At 41.8% G+C, this 20,361-nt stretch overlaps 1 protein-coding gene and 1 non-coding gene across 4 annotated transcripts in view; both read right to left on the bottom strand.

Moving 5' to 3' along the window:
- Nucleotides 1-541: 541 nt before the first annotated feature.
- LRP2B (LRP2 binding protein) overlaps nucleotides 542-20,361 on the bottom strand; it is a 30,282-nt gene continuing 10,462 nt past the window's right edge. Inside the window, exons 2-10 of one of the 3 annotated variants that reach the window (XM_011715583.2) lie at nucleotides 11,332-11,491; nucleotides 10,773-10,899; nucleotides 9,618-9,730; nucleotides 8,353-8,466; nucleotides 7,119-7,261; nucleotides 6,937-7,042; nucleotides 5,661-5,884; nucleotides 3,653-3,827; nucleotides 542-672 (exon numbers count right to left, since the gene is read on the bottom strand). In XM_011715583.2, coding sequence (XP_011713885.1) covers nucleotides 607-672; nucleotides 3,653-3,827; nucleotides 5,661-5,884; nucleotides 6,937-7,042; nucleotides 7,119-7,261; nucleotides 8,353-8,466; nucleotides 9,618-9,730; nucleotides 10,773-10,878 — 1,047 coding nt within the window. In that variant the 5' untranslated portion in view covers nucleotides 10,879-10,899; nucleotides 11,332-11,491 and the 3' untranslated portion in view covers nucleotides 542-606. Of the gene's footprint in view, nucleotides 673-3,652; nucleotides 3,828-5,660; nucleotides 5,885-6,936; nucleotides 7,043-7,118; nucleotides 7,262-8,352; nucleotides 8,467-9,617; nucleotides 9,731-10,772; nucleotides 10,900-11,331; nucleotides 11,551-20,361 lie in introns of those variants that run through there. The other 2 variants (XM_011715585.3, XM_011715584.2) reach the window with 2 other exon arrangements.
- LOC112424054 (U2 spliceosomal RNA) lies at nucleotides 14,158-14,345 on the bottom strand. The gene has a single exon (XR_003014703.2). It is a non-coding gene; the product is annotated as a U2 spliceosomal RNA (small nuclear RNA).

Raw genomic sequence — 20,361 nt, 5'->3', positions numbered from 1 at the left:
GCTTTTTAAGAATAGAGGATGTCTCAAAAGGCTTAGTGCAGTTTTAGCTTTAATAACTTCAGAAGTAGAAATGCTACACACTTATTTAAGTTTAATTCTTTAAATGTCTTTTACCCTTAATTAGTTTCGTGAATTTACATTAAAAAATTTTAAATGACTGAAACAAAATTTAAACATTCAAAATTCACAAAACTAAGAGACAAATATAAAGAATTAAACTTTCAAATGATGGTTTTAAATATGTTTGTATCATTTCTACTTCTGAACTTACTAAAGCTAAACTAAGTCTTTTTGGAGACTTGGTATTTAAGAAAGGAAAAAAGAGACTTGCTGTGTAGAATGGTTTTGATACCTGATATGGTCTAGGCCAGTCTGTAGGGTAAGAGGTGGACCTCTGAGGACTCCTGCAGCAATCTGACCTTGTGTCTAGGTTTCAAGGTGCAAAACTTAACCGCGTACAAATTCAAGAACGAAGTAACATGTCACCTGTAAAATACCCAGGATAGTGTAATTTGCGATGTGCAAAATAACCAGTCATAGCTACTATAAAGATACACACATTGTGCGGTGTTAGCATGGATGATCTTTGTTGAAATACACTGTGGTCTAAATTCTTTGACGAATAAGTAAGGAGTGAAGTTCATCTGCCAGTGCAGGGTTCAGACGACAAGCCTTGAAACCAAAGAGAGTCAGATATTTAGATACATTCTCATTGTTTGGGTCTTTCTTCTTTTTTTTTTTTTTCTTTTTTGATTCGTTTTTAAGAATAGTACAGTAAATTTCAAGGAAATTTGTTAAGATACTTTCTATTCTGATGTCCTACTTTAACCTCTGCAGAATGGATCAATTTGAAAAACATTTTATCAGTGCCAAGAATCAAGGGAACTTAAGCACCAATGATGGCATTGTATGTCATGAATTATTAAGATAAGTAAAATGGAAAGCATTAACATTTGGCCTCAAAGTTGTTATGATCTCAGTATGTGAATAACAGCATCTGTAATAATCTTATTTTAAAATATATAGCTAAAATAGTCTTATGATGTCTAAACAGTGACAAGGTGCATAATTTCTAGACTGGCAACAATGCGGGACAGAGCTCTCATCCAAACCTCACTCTGTGCAGAAATTGTCCCTTCCGTAGCCATGACAGTTGGTCATTAGGTGTTTGCTTGTGTGCTTCCAGTAGCAGGAAGTTGCCACCTTTAGAGAAAACCTGTGTTTTTGTTTGTTTCCTGAATTGTTGTGTTAGAAAACTCTCCCTTATTTTAGGCTGGTATTTCTCTCCATGCACTCTAGAATCCTTGAAGGGTCCTAACAGAATACGTAATGCTGGTTTCACAGAAACCTAAGATTCCAGGAAGTTGGAGTCTCCCTGCCTGACGGTGGCAGAGCTGAGAGCAGGCCTGGGTCTGTCACCTCGAGGTCCCAGTTACCATCTTACAGCCTCACCGTCTGCCATAACACGCTGCCTGCCATGGGCTCTGATTCCGCTCCCTCCCCACCTGTTCCCTTCCTGTGGGACACTGCCGGTCCAGTGAAGGCCACTGTCAGGACCCCTCGTGTCCTTTTGCTTTGAGAGAGAAGGTTTCTGTTCTCATATCAAGCCTCATGTGACATCATTCCAGACCCTTCACTGGTTCACTGCCTCTAAATTATCTCCATTTTATCGGTATCCCCAATGGCCCAAACTGACTCCAGTATCCTCGATGCATATCCTAGAGTTCTAGAGTACAGTATCCTAGATGCAGAGTAATGGGGCTATTTTCTCCCATCATATGGAAAATCATTCTCAGATTGGAATCTCTTTTGCTTTTTTTTTTTTTTTTGAGATGGAGTCTCACTCTGTTGCCCAGGCTGGAGTGCAGCGGCACAACCTCCACTCACTGCAACACTCCTCCTCGCAGGTTCAAGCAATTCTCATGCCTCAGCCTCCCGAGTAGCTGGGACCACGGGCACACGCTACCATGATGGGCTAATTTTTATATTTCTAGTAGAGATGGGATTTTGCCATATTGGACAGGTTGGTCTCAAACTCCTGGCCTCAGGTAATCCTCCCACCTCGGCCTCCCAAAGTGCTGGGATTACAGGCCTGAGCCACCGTACCTGGCCTTGTTTTGCTGCTTTATGCAGGATGACTATATACCATGTTTCAAAATATGTTTGACTAGAGTTTTCTAAGGATATTAAGGATAGGATAGAACCTGAAATCAGCTTGGTTTGGAAATTGGTATAGTACAGAGAGCATTTTTTTTTTGAGACGGAGTCCCAGGCTGGAGTGCAGTGGTGTGATCTTGGCTCACTGCAACCTCTGCTCCCAGGTTCAAGCAATTCTCCTGCCTCAGCCTCCCAAGTAGCTGGGATTACAGGCACACACTACCACACCTGGCTAATTTTATTTTTCAGTAGAGATGGGGTTATTTAGTATTTTTAGTAGACACTGGGTTTCACCATGTTGGCCAGGCTGGTCTCGAACTCCTGACCTCAATGATCTGCCCGCCTCAGCCTCCCAAAGTGCTGGGATTACAGGCATGAGCCACTGTGCCCCGCCAGTACAGAGAGCATTTAAATGAAAAAAGTTAGACAACCGTTTATTCATACGAAGAATGGAGTAGAAGTAAATATCTTAAAGATCAGTTGCATTTGGCTGTGTGCTGTGTGTCTGTGTGTTAATATGGCTTTGATGCTCTGGAAGTTTTAATTTTAAAGTAATTTAGGGTTCCCAAATTTACCTGACATTGGAATCCCACGGGGAGCTTCAACAAATATGCTTCTGTCTCCTAGAGACCATGATTGAAATTTTCTGAAATAAGGCCTGAACTTTGGAATTTGTAAAAGATCCTCGGGTGATTTTAACATGCAGAGAAGCTTGGGAACCACTGCGGTAATATCAGAGTCAGCCAAGGGACTCAGAATACTGTTCCTTCCCTTGTTCCCCCACTCAGGCTGAATGATCTGTGCACTACAAACACTGCTCTACCAAGTCTGCTATGATGTAATTCTAATTTTGACTCACGGATGTGATGGCCCAGCTTTTTGGTTTTTCTTTAAAAAAAAAAAAATCTAAACTTAGTATTCATAATGATCTCCTTTACCGCCCCCTCCCCCCCACCCCCACAACTACCACAGCCCTTGCTTTTTAGTTTTTAGTAGTTACTTTGAGATGTGAAATGCATTTGGGATCTAAATAAATTGATCACACGGATTAAAATATGAAAGGCTTATTTTCACTGACTACCTCAAGCTCAAGAATATCCCTCCTGAGTGGGGTAGATGTGACGCTCAAAAAAACCTTTAAACCGTATTTCATTACCATACTAGAATGAACACATAGGTTCACACTTTTTCTAGATGAAAGACATAAACTGTTCAGCTTTAAGGTCTGAGTGCTGGGCCTTAGGCCGCAGATAGTAGCAGAATGAAAGAGTAATTTGCATCAAAATAGGGCTTTTAATCATTTGAGCTAAATTATGCTAATAAGAATCTGACAATTGTCTGCAAACAATCTGCATGTCTGACAGCGTCTCTGTAGACAGAGGTTATCTGCACAGTAATTGAGTAGAAGAAACACTAATCCGTAAAACCCTTCAAGTTGCAACTAAAGCCTGGCAGTTTCTCTTTGGGTGAACTGATACTTTGTTCTAACGCTTACTTTAGAATAATAGTGCTTAGCCGTTGCTTCGTCCCTGGTGATGCCCAAGCCGAGCTGGAGACACCTTGCGTGGTAGAAGGATGCCATTGCCATGCCTCTGCTGATGAACTCCGGGAGACAGTCTGTGACCTGGGCAATCATGGGGATGTCGTGCACCTCATCATAGTCAGCAATCCTGAGAGGACGTAGAGTGGCGAAATGGAAAAGGACATCAGTTATGGCGTAAGTGTTTGTAAAACGATGTGCCTAGAAACCGACCTTGTCCCTGAAGTGATTTCTCTCTACTGCTTTGAGAACTAAGTTGTTTGCTGTGTGGTGAAGGGTTTGTATAGCCAACTCAAACCAGGAGAAGGCGAGCTTACCATAGTGGTGACTTTACATCGTCTCTGTAATTATGCTCAGCAGGCTCAATCACCATTAGAAAACAAAGGTATGTTTCTTTTTTCTTGTCATATTACTCTTGGAAGTTTAATGTCACTTTGTGGATTTAAACTGCGTGGAGAAGAAAGCATTTTCCACTTCTTTGGATCACGTATGGAAACAGCCACCTTCAATTTGGACATTAGCCACATAGGACCAGAAAACCCTTTCACTAGCACGTCTTTAAAAACGGACAAGGGAAAGAAGTCATCCTTTATACCCAGACACAAATACGTAGAATCGTGTGAGCATGCGATCCAGTCACCTCCACATTAACCACAATGTTAATGGAGTAGGAATGTGGGAAATAATGGAAAACGCCAAAGATTTTAAAGAATGATTTAAAGCTTTAGTTCTAACTAAGACGGACACTTGCTTTGAGATATTGGCAGTCACTCCTGTAAGTGGTCTGCTGCCTGGAGCCCGAGACGCCGGGGACACGGGGAGAAGCAGCCCCCCCCTCCCCTCATCCTCTTGTAGATCACTGCCCTGCACTAGGGCTCGCAGAGAGGGGAGACCTGGCGCTGTGGGAAGGGTGTGACTGGGAAACACCAGCACACTTGTAGATCACTGCCCTGCACTAGGGCTCGCAGAGAGGGGAGACCGGGCGCTGTGGGAAGGGTGTGACTGGGAAACACCAGCACACACAGAGTCTGATGGACACTCCCGAGTACACCCAGGCCTGTGTCCCCGACACACTGCTTTTATACACTGGGTAAAGAAGTGTAGGAAAGTACATGGAGCCTTACAGACTCTGGGAAAAGACGTTTTTGTATATTTTATTAGATATAGTCTCAGTCTTTTCACCATATTCTCATGTTCAGTTCTTATGGAGCTATATTTAGTTGTGCAGTTATAGAACTGCATGGCCGAGGAGCGCAGGAAGAAATGAAGACGTGATAAAGGTGTGATATGCCAAGCTGTGTTAAGTACACTATTATGATCCTGCTATAAAGGTATTCTCTTCTTACACATAAAGCAATTGCTTCTTAAGCAACTTGCTTCAGCTAGTAGCACTGAAATCTTGAAGGCTAATGGCATAGAATTGTGCTATCCAGTATGGTAACCACTAGCCATATGAATATTTATGTTAATTAACATTTAAAAGTGTAGTGCTAAGTTGCATTAGACACATTTCAAGTGCTCAGTAGCTACCATTGCTAATACCGCAGAAAGCTCTGTGAAGGATTTGGCATAGAACATTCTTAGGCATTCTTGTCAATGCTTTCATCCAGTTTATTCCAACACTACTGCTAGGGTTTGAAGAACGTTCCCTCCAAAATCCCAGTGTTGCTAGTGTGATCGTATCAAGAGGTAGGGCCCTCAAGAGGCGATGAGGCCATGAGAGCACCTCCCTCATGAATAGGACGAAAGCCCTTTTTATAAAAGAGGTTTCCTGTAGCTTTCCGCTGTCATGTGAGGACGTGATGGTCCTCCCCTCTGGAGGTTGCAGCCCTCACTAGACAACCACACCTACCTTGATCTTGAACTTCCTGGCCTCTGGAACCGGGGGAAATAAATTTCTGTTTCTTAATACCTAGTGTGTGGTATTCTGTTACAGCAGCACAAAACAGACACAGACATTCACCTTTTAGAAAATGCAACACACTTTGTAAAAAATTTCATCTTATAGTAATACTCCACGAGATTCCCTTGAGCATAGACGTTTCCGCGTTCTGCTGCTTCTCTTAAGCAATGCAGGGCAGCCTCCGTATCCTGCCGGATGCCTTGTCCGTACAAGTACATGAGCCCAAGTGCACCCTGGGACTCCAGATTTCCATTGCCACATGCTTCTGAATGCCAGTAAAATGCCTAAGAAAAGCACAGTTTCATCATTGTATTTATGATCCACTAGATGAAATTATAAGGGAATACTAGACAGAAATCTGTGGCTCCTAGAGAGCACTATTAATCATCTCTAGGAAAGAGCTGTAGGCCTTTGGACGCGTTTCACACTAGCACACATGCCTAACGCTGTGTGGAGGTGAGTTCCTCTGCCGTCTCTCCGCAGTGCAGATGAGGTCACAGTCCAGACAGCTTATGGCAGAGAAGGACCAGCTGTCCTAGGTTTCAGGATTTGGGGACCTTCCAGAGTAGGGATCAGGAAGGTGCCAAATAGGAACTAAGTGTCTGAAAGGCATGTGGCCAGCAGAGGAGAGGAGACTGCTGATGGTGAGGGAGAGTTCAAGCTCCCTGTGGATGCTAGAGATGGCAGCTCCTGCGATCAAAGACAATCCCGATAAACGCTGTATGTAGCCTCAAGCACATTTGCCTCATACTCCGCTCCAGTGAATTTGAACTCGTTTACAAAATTCCAGGTGGCTGCTCATCTATCCGAAGATGGCCTTACTTGTTATATGCCTCTTGCAAACTTGCCATTAACTCCTCTCATACAAGTAGGACTCGGCCCCCATTTCCTTCTCCCTATAGGATTTTTTGGGAAACTGTTTCAACCATGGATGAAAGATTGTATTTCTGTGAAAATCTTAGATGGACTTTATTTGTAACTAATTCTTAGTATATTTTATTTATTAGTATCAATTATTTCTCAAGTCACTGCTAATATTCATCTATTCATGATGAAAAGGATTTTGGCCGTAATTTCAGGACTGTTTCTCTTCTTTTAGCTTTGATACTGTAGTATACAAAATACTCTCACATTCATGGTTTCCTTCGATAGAGGTAGGGAAGGGGACATTTATAAATAAAAGGGCTTTGAGATCCTAAAATGTACACTTCCTTTACATTTTAAGGAAATATAAGAGAGATTTAAAACAACATTCCCCACCATTTTCTCAAAAAAAGTAGTGAAACAAATATTAATCTAAATATAACACTGGCATTAAAAAAGAAGGGCATGTCACCTTTTCTAACTCCTTGGGCTCCTTGGTTGAGTAATACAGCCCGAGCATACTTTGAGCCTTCACACTAGCTTTGGGATTTCCATTGTCTGCTGCGAAAAGCCACAGTCTACGAGAAAGCGAGGCATGTTATTCTTGGTTTCAGCATTCCATTCAAACCTAATCTTGTTCCCAGGCAGGATTACCTTTCGGCTTCCTCATTTGATCGTTTAACACCTTTTCCTTCATAATAAGCTCTTCCGAGGTTGTAAGCAGCTGCAAATTTTAAGTGTCTTGCTTTGGGACATGGAGAATCAAGAATTTTCTTCATGTAGTCCACCCCTTTCTCCTTCGACAAAAGAAAGAGCAAAAAAAACCCTAGTTTTTAGTTTTACCCAAACTGAATTTCTTTCTCCCAATAAGGCTGTGAAGTGTCCGCCCTCTGACATGATGTGTAATACTATGAATCTGTGCCCAGGAGTTACGATTGTCCTGGATCCTGCCGGGCAAGCGATAAGGACAAAAAGAATCTCTAAAAGTACATTTCCTATCCAGGCACTCCCAGGAGCTCTGGGATATAAGAAATTTCCTTCCTTTTACAGCTGCCTGAGTTGATTTAAGTCTCAATATGGGCTTCCTTTTTTCTCTCCTCCCTCCCATCTAATAACCCTTATCCTGAATCAGCACAGTTCTTAGAACTGACTAAAAGGCAAGCATGGCCTGGAACTTCTTTCACATTTATAATTCTTACAATACACTTGTGAGCCCCTAACAATCACCATCTTCCATTCAAGCATACTTTTACTGTGTGCTCATAGTTTGTATCTAATATACAAATCTTACGCATTAATACAACATCTGCTTTGTGGTCACAAGGAAAGCACAGAAGATATTCTAACCACTAGCAGGAACAGATCTGCACCCTCCACCCCCAGATCCATCAGACACAGACCTTCAAACATCACCCAAAAGAAGAAAATAATACTGGACAATCAAATATATTTTGATTTTTGTTTGAGACAGAGTCTTGCTCTGTCACCCAGGCTGGAGTGCAGTGGCATGATCTTGGCTCACTGCAGCCTCCCAGGTAACTGGGAATACAAGCATGCACCACCATGCCAGGCTAATTTTTGTATTTTTAGTAGGCCCTGGCCAACATGGTGAAATCCTGTCTCTATTAAAAATACAAAAATTAGCCAGGCATGGTGGCAGTGCCTGTAATCCCAGTAACTCTTAAGGCTGAGGCAGGAGAATCACTTGAACCCGGGAAGTGGAGGTTGCAGTGAGCCGAGGTCATGCCACTGCACTCCAGCCTGGGTGACACAGCGAGACTCTGTCTCAAAAAAAAAAAAAAAAAAAGTATTAAAATATAATTTTAATTGTGTCCAACAATCCACTGACAATGAAATCTTACCCACTGTGACCAAGACACTAACTTACAGAATTTAGAATGGTCCCCAGCCCATCATAGTACATCACTCCTAGCTGGTAAGTTGCTTGATGGTCTTTCTCCTCGATTTCTTCAAACTGTTCTAATGCTTCTTCATACCATCCCTAGAAGCATCCAGAAGATATTGAATTATTTTTATTATGATCTTTAATCCCAAAGGCACCAAGTGGCCAACTGTTTCTGCCTAAGTTAAACACACAGTTAACAAGCAGTGCAGCCACGTTCGAACCCATGCCCCATGCTGACGAAGCACGCTGTCTGCCATGGCGCTCTGCCATCCTCAGAGTGACAGGTGCACAGAGAGCCCTCAGCAAACATTTGTTGCCAGGATAGATGAAGGTGCCGTTGAAAAGTGAGAGAGTAAGTGGGATATAGGTGAACAAATGGTGAAGGACAGTCTGTCCCTTTTCAAGTCTTCCCGGGGAAATCAGTGAAAAACCGAAACTACATTACTGAAGTTGGGGGGACAGCTGGCATAGCCATGCCTCAGTCTACTTCCCAGGTTATCCCAACAAGATGTGGAGAACGAGGGCGATTTCCTCCTATGCTGTCCAGGAACAACTAAGGCCGCCTCTAAGTACTAGATAAAAATCAGGGCTTCAATTATTAATATGAAGATATCTGATAATATAAATATAATTTTTTTTTTGAGAGGGAGTCTCATTCTGTCACCCAGGCTGGAGTGCAGTGGCACAATCTCGGCTCACTGCAACCTCTGCCTCCTGGGTTCAAGCAGTTCTCTGCCTCAGTCTCCCAAGTAGCTGGGATTACAGATGTGCACCACCATGCCTGGCTATTTCTTTTTTTTTTTTTTTTTTTAGTAGAGGTGGGGTTTAGTTATGTTGGAGAGGCTGGTCTCCCAACTCCTGACCTCAGGTGATCCACCTGCCTCGGCCTCCCAAAGCGCTGGGATTACAGGTGTGAGCCACCGCACCCGGCCTGATAATATAATTTGTATTATTAAATATTTTGAGCAAATATATAAAAATTTGATTTTTAATCTATAGTGTGAAATGGATTTTATACTAAAATAACTCCCATAAATGGCTTTCATGACATGGATTTTATGAAGAAAGGTCAGGTAACTCCTCAAGCTAGCAGCACTGTATCCCACTGTTAAAGCCACAGCCATAGTCTATGTAATTGGACAGAATTTCCCTAGTATAACACAGTAAGAAACTCTACATGAAATTTTTGTCTCAGGATCTAACAACAGAATTATAGGAAATGAAAACAAATAAACAAAAAATGATACCTCTTCAAAATATAGTTGACCTCTCAGGAAATATGCCAGAGTGTCTCCTTTCAGTATTCTTTTCTTCAAGAGCTGCAATGCCTTATCCACCAAATTAGCATGGCTGTAATGATCTGATTTTTAAAAGGTAAGGAATTCCATTAACCACATAATAGGAATTTTCTCTCCTGAAGTAATGAATCATGTAAAATCCATCTAACACTGTTGACAATATTTCTTTCTAGTACTCATTCCTACAGCTGGCCTCCTTAGCTCAAGGAAGAAATATTACCTGAAAAAAGGGCATGGTCACAGTACCTAACACTGTGCCTTGTATAATGAAGCAATACAGGCCGGGCACGGTGGCTCACGCCTGTAAATCTCAGCACTCTGGGAGGCCAAGGCAGGCAGATCACCTGAGGTTGGGAGTTCAAGACCAGTCTGACCAACGTGGAGAAACCCCGATGCTACCAAAACTACAAAATTGGGGGGTGTGGTGGTGCATGCCTGTAATCCCAGCTACTCGGGAGACTCAGGCAGGTGGAGGCTGCAGTGAGCCGAGATCGCATCCCTGCACTCAAGCCTGGGCAACAAGAGCAAAACTCCATCTCAAAAACAAAAACAAAAAAAGCAATACTTGTGGATTGGTTTCGCACTAACCCTGCTTATGGCCAAGTAGAGCCGTAGCAGTGCAGGGCTCGGTATAAGTCTATGCATTGGTTTGTCTTCAATGGGCAAAGCCGTCTGGAGAGGTGAGTTAAGTTCTTAATTTGAGCCTTAATGAGAGCTCCTCTAACCAAATGAGCATCCCATCCCTAATATAATATTTTTAAGGCTATAGGGGAAATCAGGTATTTAAATAATAATTGCAAGTAAAGCATGGCATTGTTCTCTTTAACAAACATGACATCTGGCTTGTGTTTTCTAGAAGCATGTCCTTAAGTCCTGAGAGTAAACTCAAGACCTAACTATCTGTGAGACCTCACTGACGATTTGCTACCAGATAAATGAGCAATTTCACAGATTCTTGTGGGAAAACTCAAAAGGACTGTAATGATTAACCACTTCCTTGAAATCAATCAAACACAGTCTTTCTTGTCTCGTTTGCTCTAGCATACAAAATGAACTGTTAGTGAAAGTATTTTCCAAGGGAAGCTTAAATAGTAAGATTCGTACCAGTCTTTTCCTTTTTCCATTGGAAGGGTTTTTGGTTTTTAGCAGCATATTGAGATATGGAGGCATAAAAGGGGTTCTTGGGCAACTTTTCGCTGGTCAACTTCATCCTTTTTCCACAATGTGTATTCTGTAAGCAAGAATAAAAAATAAGGTGGTAGAAATGTCTTCCTCCAGCAAAATGCAAAAAGAGACTCTATTCCCACCAGGCGCTCATTATGAAAAGCATCCTTCCCTCATCGCCTAGATAGAACACCAACCACCGACTCTAGGACGTGAACATTCTTTCCTAGGACACCAAGACCCTCCCCAGCTGAGAGACAGCCATTCTCCATGTCATTTTCCACAGCATGGCATTCACCATGAGACCCGTTTGCACGTCCTGTCTGGCTATGGGTTTATACATTAAGATGGGTCATGTCGCCCAGCACAAGCATTGCCCCTTAGGGGACCTGTGGCACTGCCCACAGAGACAGCTGTTCTGCACCGGTACCTTCTGTGCCCTTGTAACTGACACTCATCGGACGAATCCATTTCAAATTAAAGCACGTGTCTATTTTACCTGGGAATACACTTTATTTTAGCTGTATTCGGTTTTATCTTCCTGTCTGTATCGGATTGCCATGTTATAAGATGGATCACAGTTGAATGGTAAATCAGTGTCTTCATATAAAATGTAGAGGTCACCTCATTTGGGGTGAAGGAGTCCAGGTTGGCCTAGGCTGAGGGTAGTGAGACAGCAAACTCAGTTGTTGCTACGCTTTTGTGTTTACTCCTTGGCATTCCACTGTTACGGCTTACCTTCACCAATCAGAAACAAGCTTCCAGCAAAGGTTCCTGATTGGTGGTCAAGAGAAGACATCGAGAGACCCTTAGTGTGATTGGAAAGCTGCGTTTTGTATCATTACATGATGCTCTTTGAGACAGTAAGTTGCTTAAGTGAGAATGAAATGCAGAAAAAAGAAACATTTAGTAGAGGAAAAAACTCACTGAATTATCTTTGTGATTTTGGAAGAGTCATTTAATCTTTTTAAGAGTCAATTTCCTCATCTTTAGTTTGGACTATAGGTGGTCTGAATTAGAGGATTTTTTAAATGTTCCTTTTTAGATATATACAATTCTTGATTATATAATTCCCCAAATCTTATGGCTGCCTTTAGTGAATATAAAATTTCCCAATGAGCTTTACTTAGGGGGAAGCAATATTAGGTAAGGTATTAAGAAGGGATGATGCAGATAGCACTCATTTATGACTGAGAGATTGGATACGGAAGTTTTATTTTCACCGAAGACATTAACTCAACATGCTACTTCTTCAAAAAGGCTAAGAAAAAACTGGGCATATTCAAGAAGGGCATCAGAAATGAAACAAATCAGAAAACAATACCTTACCTTGTTTTAACTCATGTTGCCTTTTGTGGTTAGAAGACTGCGCATGGTTTTTGTTGCTGTAGCTTAAAAGAAGTTTTGGAGACATTTGGAAAACAAAGATTTTTTGAACTCTTATTAAATGCCAAGTATTGACCTTTGTTGTAAGGCTTTCTAGGCAGCTCCGACAAAATTTTATGAAATAAGGTCCATTATGAGACTCATTTAATGTATGGGGAAACCAAGGGACAGTGGGGAAGTTAAGTAACTTGCCCAAGGCCACAGGGCTAGTTAAGAACAGGTAAGCAGAACAGCTGGCATGTCCCAGCACCTGCGCACTTTCTCTCTCTCTCTCTCTCTCTCTCTCTCTCTCTCTCTCTCTCTCTCTCTCCCTCCCTCCCTCCCTCCCTCTCAGAGAGGGTCTCACTCTGTCATCCAGGCTAGAGTGCAGTGGTACAATCATAGCTCTCACTGCAGCCTCAACCTTCTGGGCTCACGTGATCCACCCACCTCACCCTCCCAAGTACTTGGGACTCCAGGCATGTGCCATCACATCCAGCTAATTCCTTAAAATTTTTGTAGAGATGGGGTCTCCATGTTATGCAGGCTGGTCTCAAGTTCCTGGGTTCCAGCAATCCTCCTGTCTCAGCTTCCCAGTGTGCTGGGGTTACCGGAGTGAGTCACCGTGCCCAGGCTGCACTTCTTTATTCTATTCTGTCTTTCCAAAAAGCAAAACTCTCCAAAAAGCAAAACTAATATGAGCTTTTAACATAAGTCTCTTGTAAGAGGATAATCCAAAATTTAGTACTTTTTTAATTAGAAAAAATGAACACAAAGAGAAGATTGAAAACAGCAAGAGGATGTATTTATCTCTGCCAAATCTTGGGATTAGGTATAAAATCATTATTTGAAACTTAACAACTCTTTGCATAATATGTTGTAAATTTAGAAAATTCTATAATAGAAATTGTAGACAGTAATTGATAATATAGAATCTGAAAGAAATCTGTGATTTTAAGGGAAAAGCAGGTGGCATGGATGCTAAGGGCACCCTTCTCAGATCCTCTTTCAGAGGTGGTACCCCCTCATCCCCAGCTACTGTGGATGTTGAAAGAAAACAGCTCACAGCTGTTCCTTCTCCATAGCTTTGTCCACAGCCACATAAGTCCCCTCCTCCAGGACACTTTGCTCCCTCTTTCTTGGAGACAGACCACTCCCCGATTAGGAGAGCCCGTCTGCCACGCATCTTGAGCATCTCTGCACATTCTTGCTGGATGTGTCAAGAATGCAAGGCTGGCTCTGCTCTTTACATGGGCCATTCTCAAGGTTGTGTTTGCAGCAAGTAATCTTGAAGAAGAAGGCAATGTCTCCTCACAGACAAACAGCAGGGCTGCTTCTCTAAAGAGCAGTGGATCCCCCAAGGGCAGTGTTCCTCTGTTATAACGCAGCCCACAGAGTGTGCGCGAATCCATAATGGGCCCTCTGTGTCACCTCTGTGGGTACTGGGGGGCAGGGAGAACTGGCTCAAGCATCATGCTGACACTCTGGTTATGGCTTCTGCTATAAGTAAGAAAGTAATCTGTTTCTAATCCAAGAGTCTTGTGTCTTCTGCCAGCATCCATGAAACAGGCTGGCTTGTTAGTGGTTAAGTAGGGTAGAATTGCAGACCCTGTACAGTCCTGACACCCCTTAGCCTCAAGGTGAGATAAATTTGGTAGTGTAATTGTGCTCTGTGAGGTCAGAATGAAGTTAGTTTCTACCTGAGATCCACATTCTTGCTCAGCGTGTCTCCTGCGCTGTTCTCCTGAGACCACCCCCTGGTATACACTTGAACAAAAATCCCAATAGGAACTCTGCTTCTGGGGAAGTAAACCTAAGACAATGGACACATGGAGGAAAATATATTTATTCTTATCTTTCTACAGCTAGCATAATAAAGGATAACTCTCCTTCCCATAACATGTTAGATCACATTGTGCCTGGTATGGATGGTCTAGTATGTGAATGTTTTTTGGAGCAGGGAGGGCGCAGCGTTCCAGGAGGTACTGCAATACCATGTCCATGTGTGGGGTTGAAGCAAGCTCCTATTGCATCTCCCTGCTCCAAAAATCCATTTAATCTCTTGTCTTCAGATAGAGGATGGATCAGATATTAAATTGATAAGAACAGATATTATACTTGATCTTGACCAAAAAGTTGAGAAGCAACATTATGTGAAATGTTTGATATTGCGAACAGGACTAAAGTTAGCTGTTATTGAATAATGTTATTGATGAATCACGTTATTGAAAATGCTCAGTGGCAGGAAGGGAAGAATGACCTGAGAGTAGGGATTCCATAGAGAGAAGGAACGATAGATCTGCTTTTCTGACGATTAGCAGCATCAAGCAGAACTACAGACTAGAGCCGCCTCTGAGGGCTGAAAGAAAATGACTATTTCCTCAAAGATTCAGACAAGTTATGACTCCTCTGTGGTTATGATGAGCAGAGATTAGAATCAGAATGGAAGTATCAAGAAATGATTCACTTCTTGAAAACCCATGGAAAAGAGAGAAGTGTTTGGAATAGACCAGGTCCTCATAACTAAAAAGAGGTGCGTACAAGTGAGGAATGATTATGCAAGACTTATCATAATGTTGAAAACTTGTATTTAACTTTTCAAGTTTATAAAATTGAATGCTGAATAGATACAAACAATTTTCAGATATACAAATAAAGAATGAATAACAACTAGACAATTAACATCCAAGTACCTGTCACTCACTTTCTTGTTTTAGAGATGGAGTCTTGCTCTGTTGCCCAGGCTGGAATGCAGTGGCGCAATCTCAGCTCACTGCAACCTCTGCCTCCAGGGCTCATACATTCCCCTGCCTCAGCCTCCTGAGTAGCTGGACTACAGGCACATGCCGCCACATCCAGCTAATTTTTTTGTATTTTAGTAGAAACAGGGTTTCATCATGCTGTCGCTCAATTTTTTAAAATCACGTTATCTTTAAGTCTCCTGTACACCCGTGTGATTTCCACCCATTTCCTTCCACACATTTCCACCTATTCCTCCCACCTGCTACCCCTACCCAAGCACCCCTATCCTCCCCACAAGCTGCTTTTGCATATGTTTCTTGGTCATTTCTCTTAAATGTTTAAGTCTTTTTGCCTTTGGGTTGTGTTGTTGATTTGTAGTTCATATTTCAGGCGTGTTTCATAAATCGCATGCATTTAGATTTGTTGGTGTGTTGTTTATACCTAAGCTGATAATCTTTGAATATTACCGGAACATTTAGCTCTTTTACATTTATTTTAATTACCACCGAATTGAAATTATTTCTTATTTTGTACTTTCACTCTATCTACCTTATTCACATTTCATTTTTTATTGTATTGCCTTTTTGATGGATTTACTGGGTATTTATTAGATTGACTAGATATTTATTATGTTTGGGGAATTTTGAGCTTCCTGTCTTGGATTGGTGTCTTTTATTAGCTCTCAAACATTCTCAGGAATAATTTGTGTTAGTTTCCTAGGGCTACTAAAACAAAATATCAAAAACTTTGTGGCTTAAAAGAACAGAAATTGGCCGGGCGCGGTGGCTCAAGCCTGTAATCCCAGCACTTTGGGAGGCCGAGACGGGCGGATCACGAGGTCAGGAGATGGAGACCATCCTGGCTAACACGGTGAAACCCCGTCTCTACTAAAAAAAAATACAAAAAACTAGCCGGGCGTGGTGGCGGCGCCTGTAGTCCCAGCTACTCGGAGGCTGAGGCAGGAGAATGGCGGGAACCCGGGAGGCGGAGCTTGCAGTGAGCTGAGATCCCGCCACTGCACTCCAGCCTGGGCGACAGAGGGAGACTCCGTCTCACAAAAAAAAAAAAAAAAAAAGAACAGAAATTTCTTCTCTCACAGTTCTGGAGCCTAGAAGTCCAAAATCAAGGTGTTGGCAGGGCCATGCTTCCTCTGGCCCTAGGAAAAAATCATCCTAAGCATCCCCCACCAGCTTCTAGTGGTTGCTGGTGATGTCTGATGTTCCTAGGCTTGTAGCTGCACAACTCAACCTCTGCCTCTGTGTTTACATGGCCTTCCCTTCGTGTCTCCTCTATCTCTGTGTGTTCTCTCTTCCCTCTTATGAGGACACCAGTCACTGGAGTTGGCACCCACCCTAATCCAACATGACTTCCTCTTAACTTGATTACATGTAAAATATCCTATTTCCAAAGAGGTTCACATTCACATGTTTCAGAAGTTAGGACTCAGGTGTATCTTTGGCTGGAAACACAAGTCAACCCACCATGCTCTTCAGAGGCCCCAGTCTATTTCATTTCTCTCTCCAGCGTTTTGATAAGACCTTCTTCTCATGTCTCTTAAGTTTGCCTTTCAGATTTTCCATCTGTTTTTTTTTCTCTCTGACACACTCTGGGTAATCTCTTCAGTAACCTCTCCCTTTTTATTAATTCTCTCTTTAGCCACATCTAGTCTGCTGTTAAAGCAATCCATTTAAAAACTGTTTACTGAAGTAAATGAAAGATACAGAAATGTATATATAAGTTTACAGCTTGATAAATTTTCACAAGCCAGACACATCCATGTAACTAGCTCTCAGATCAAGAAAGAGATCCTTATCAGCACTTTAGAAGTCCTGTTGTATTCCCCTCTGGTCACTACATGAACTCAAGTGTAAATCCTATATGCACCTGTAATGGCACAAGTTACTTTTTCTTGTTTTTTTATACTATATAAATGGAATCATACAGTGTGTAATATTTTGTGTCTAGCTTCTTTCCCTTGCCATTGATTCATCCATTTTGTTGTGTTGTAATTTTTTTTCCTTCATATTGTTGTATTACATGGTGTGAATATATCACAATTTATCTTTTCTACTTGATGGACTTTGGGTAGCTTCTGTTTTTAACTATTAGGAACATTCTTGTGCCTGCTTTTTCCTGAAAATTTGTACATATTTTTGTTGGGGATAAACATTGTAGTAGTAGTTACTGGATCAATGAGTATGCATAGTCAGCTTTTGTAGATACTGCCAAATAGTTTCTAAGTGATTGGGCACAAAATCCCTTTTTAAATTAATTGCTGGTTTAGATTTCTGGTAGTTTGAGTAATTTATGGGAAGACTGCTTGGTTCATTTGAATTCTGAATGTAAAGCATCCATTCAATTAGGCTGACTTATCAGGAGTCCTAGTAAAAAGTTTTCAGTTGTCCTGACTGTGACAAGTATGAGACAGCCTCTAATTCAGGCTGAAGAGTCCTGGCTATTTCCAAAGAGGGACAGGAAACTACTGCTGTTTTGGGGGGCTTCAGTCTGTTCTTCAGAAGAATGTGAGGAAATTATTGTATGGCTCATCCTGCATCTTTATACTTCTGATTTCCTGAATTAACATTTATGTTAATCCACTTGTTACACTTTTTACAAATTGAGATATAATTCACATACCATAAAATTCACCCTTTTAAAATGTACAATTCAGAGGTTTTTAACATAATTACAAAGTTGTGCAACCATTACCACTATGGAATTCCAAAACCTTTTCATCATCCAGAAGAAACCCTGTAGCATTGGCAGCCACTCCCCATTCTCCTCATCCCTTCAATTCCTGGCAAGCGCTAATCCACTTTCTGTCTCTACGGATTTGCCTATTTTGGATATTCTATATAAATGGAATCATAGAACACATGGTCTTTTCTGTCTGGCTTCTTTCACTTAGCATAATGTTTACAACATTCATGTCCTTTGTTGCATGTATCAATATTTCATTCCTTTTATGGATGATTAACATTTCATTATATGGATATACCACATTTTTTAAAAATCTGTTCATCAGTTGATAAGCACTTGTATTGTTTGCAGCTTTGGCCTGTTATGAATAATGCTGCAACAAACATCTGTGTACTAGTTTTTGTGAGGATATATGTTTTCAATTCTCTTGGGTACGTACCTAGGAGTGGAATTGCTGGGTCGTATGGTAATTCTGTGTTTGACATTTTGGGAAAATGCCAATCTGTATTTCAAAGGGGCTGTACCATTTCACATCCCTACCAACAATGTATAAGGTTCTACATCTTCACCGACACTTTTGTTGCCCATCTTTATTATCGCCATCTGAGTGGATGTGAAGTGCCATCTCATTGTTGTTTTGATTTGCATTTCTCTAATGAAAAATCATGTTGAGCATCTTTTCCTGTGCTTCTTACCCATTTTGCATCTGCATTTGTAAATGTCTATTCAAAGCCTTTGCCCATTTTCCAGTTGGGTTATAATAGTTCTTTATATATTCCACATACTAGTCTCATACCAGATGTATAATTTATAATTTTTTCCCAATGTGTGGATTTTTTTCTTTAATAGTTTCTTTTGATCTGAAAACCTTTTATTTTTAATGCAGTCCAGTTTTTCTATTTTTTCTTTTCTTGCCTGTGTTTTAGGTGTCACATCTAAAAAAAACCATTGCCTAATCCAAGGTCACAAAGGTTAACCCCTGTGTTTTCTTCTAAGAGTCTTATATTTACTCTTACATTTAGGTCTTTGATCCACTGAGTTCATTCTGTATATGAGGGAAAGGTCCAAATTAATTCTTTTGCGTGTGGATATCCATTTGCCCAGTGCCTGTTTGTTGAAAAGATCATTCTTCCCTCATCATTTGTTATACTTCCACCTCAGTAGTTGTGTTTTGAAGTATGTATATTACATCTTTTATAGGCAACTTTGCATTTAAACTTTGTGCTCTGAACCCTCTAATTGTATTCAGGCTGGGTGTGGTGGTTCATTCCTGTAGTCCCAGAACTTTGGGAGATCAAGGTGGGAGGATCACTTGAGGCCACAAGTTCAAGACAAGGCAGGGCAACATAGTGAGGCCCTGTCCTTCCAAAAAAATTAAAAATAAAAAAATTAGCCAGGTGTGGTGGTGCACACCTACAGTCCCAGCTACTCAGGAGGCTGAGGTGGGACGATCCTTTGGGCCCAGGAGTTTGAGGCTGCAGTGAGCTATGATTGTGCCACTGCACTCCAGCCTGGGTGACAGAGCGAGACCCCATCTCCAAAAACACACTACTGCTGCGAAATGTGTTTTAAGTATGGTAGTGTCATGTGGGTTGTGTACCTATGCAGAAAACAGTGAACACGGCAGGCCCGAGGCTGCCATCTTTATAAGGGCATGCTGGCAAGGCTGGCATTTGGCCGACATCAGGAACTTGGCACTTCCATCCCCTAACTGGTAAGACTGGTTTTGCTGTGTTTCAACTGCTGCACAAACAATATGATCTGTGGTGAGTATCTGCTCTCCTTGTGGGATTCTGTCATTGTGGTAGCTGCAAGGCAGAGGACGCCCACATGAGTTGCCCCCGACAAAAACTTCTCTCCTGGGCTTCCTCAGGGACAGACACTGCGCACAGGTCCCTGCATTCTTCACCACTGGAGACAGGCGGATGCGCTGTGTGCTTCCTCACGAAAAGGGAGAGAACGTAAGCCTGGGCGTGGGTTTCTTCGGATTCCACCTGTGCCTTTGTTGTTGTTGCTAACCTTGTTGTGTATTCCTTTGCTGTAATAACTGTTGCCCATGAGTACAACTACATGCTGAGTCCTCATCCTGACACAGTACCTGCTATGCTTAGAGTGTGTGTCCCTCCAAAGTTCACATGTTGAAACTTTACCCCCTAAGGTGATGGTATTAAGAGGTGGAGCCCCAGGGAGTGACTGGACCATGAGGGCTCTGCTCTTAAGGATGGGATCTGTGCCCTTAGGAAAGGGTTAGAGGGAGATAGCTCACCCTTTTGTCATTCGGCCTTCTGCCGTGTGAGGACGCAACAAGGCACTGTCCTGGAAGCAGACTGTGAACTCTCACCAGACACTGAAACTGCCAGTGCCTTGATTTTGGGACTTCCCAACCTCCAGAACTATGAGAAATCAATTTCGGTTGTTTATAAATTACCCAATCTAAGGAATTTTGTTATAGAAGGAGGAACAGACTAAAACAGCACCCTAGACTATGTCATATAAATATGAGCCTAGACATTCCATTTAACTTTCAGTGGGCCAAGCGTTTAAAGTTTCTGGGTTTTTTTAATTAATTGAATTGTATTTGCTGATGCTTCTGACTGGCTCTTTTACACTTACTAGTTGGCCTAATCAAGTGTTGAAATGAAATAATGAATAACTGTATTTAAAGTTCTTTTAAAATTGAGGTTCAACACTGAAGTTCCTGTCATACTAGATCATGTTCCTA

Source organism: Macaca nemestrina, chromosome 3 (assembly GCF_043159975.1).
Source record: "Macaca nemestrina isolate mMacNem1 chromosome 3, mMacNem.hap1, whole genome shotgun sequence".
NCBI lineage: Eukaryota > Metazoa > Chordata > Mammalia > Primates > Cercopithecidae > Macaca > Macaca nemestrina.
The sequence above is the reverse complement of the archived record's forward strand: the minus strand, read 5'-3'. Positions and strand labels throughout refer to the sequence as shown.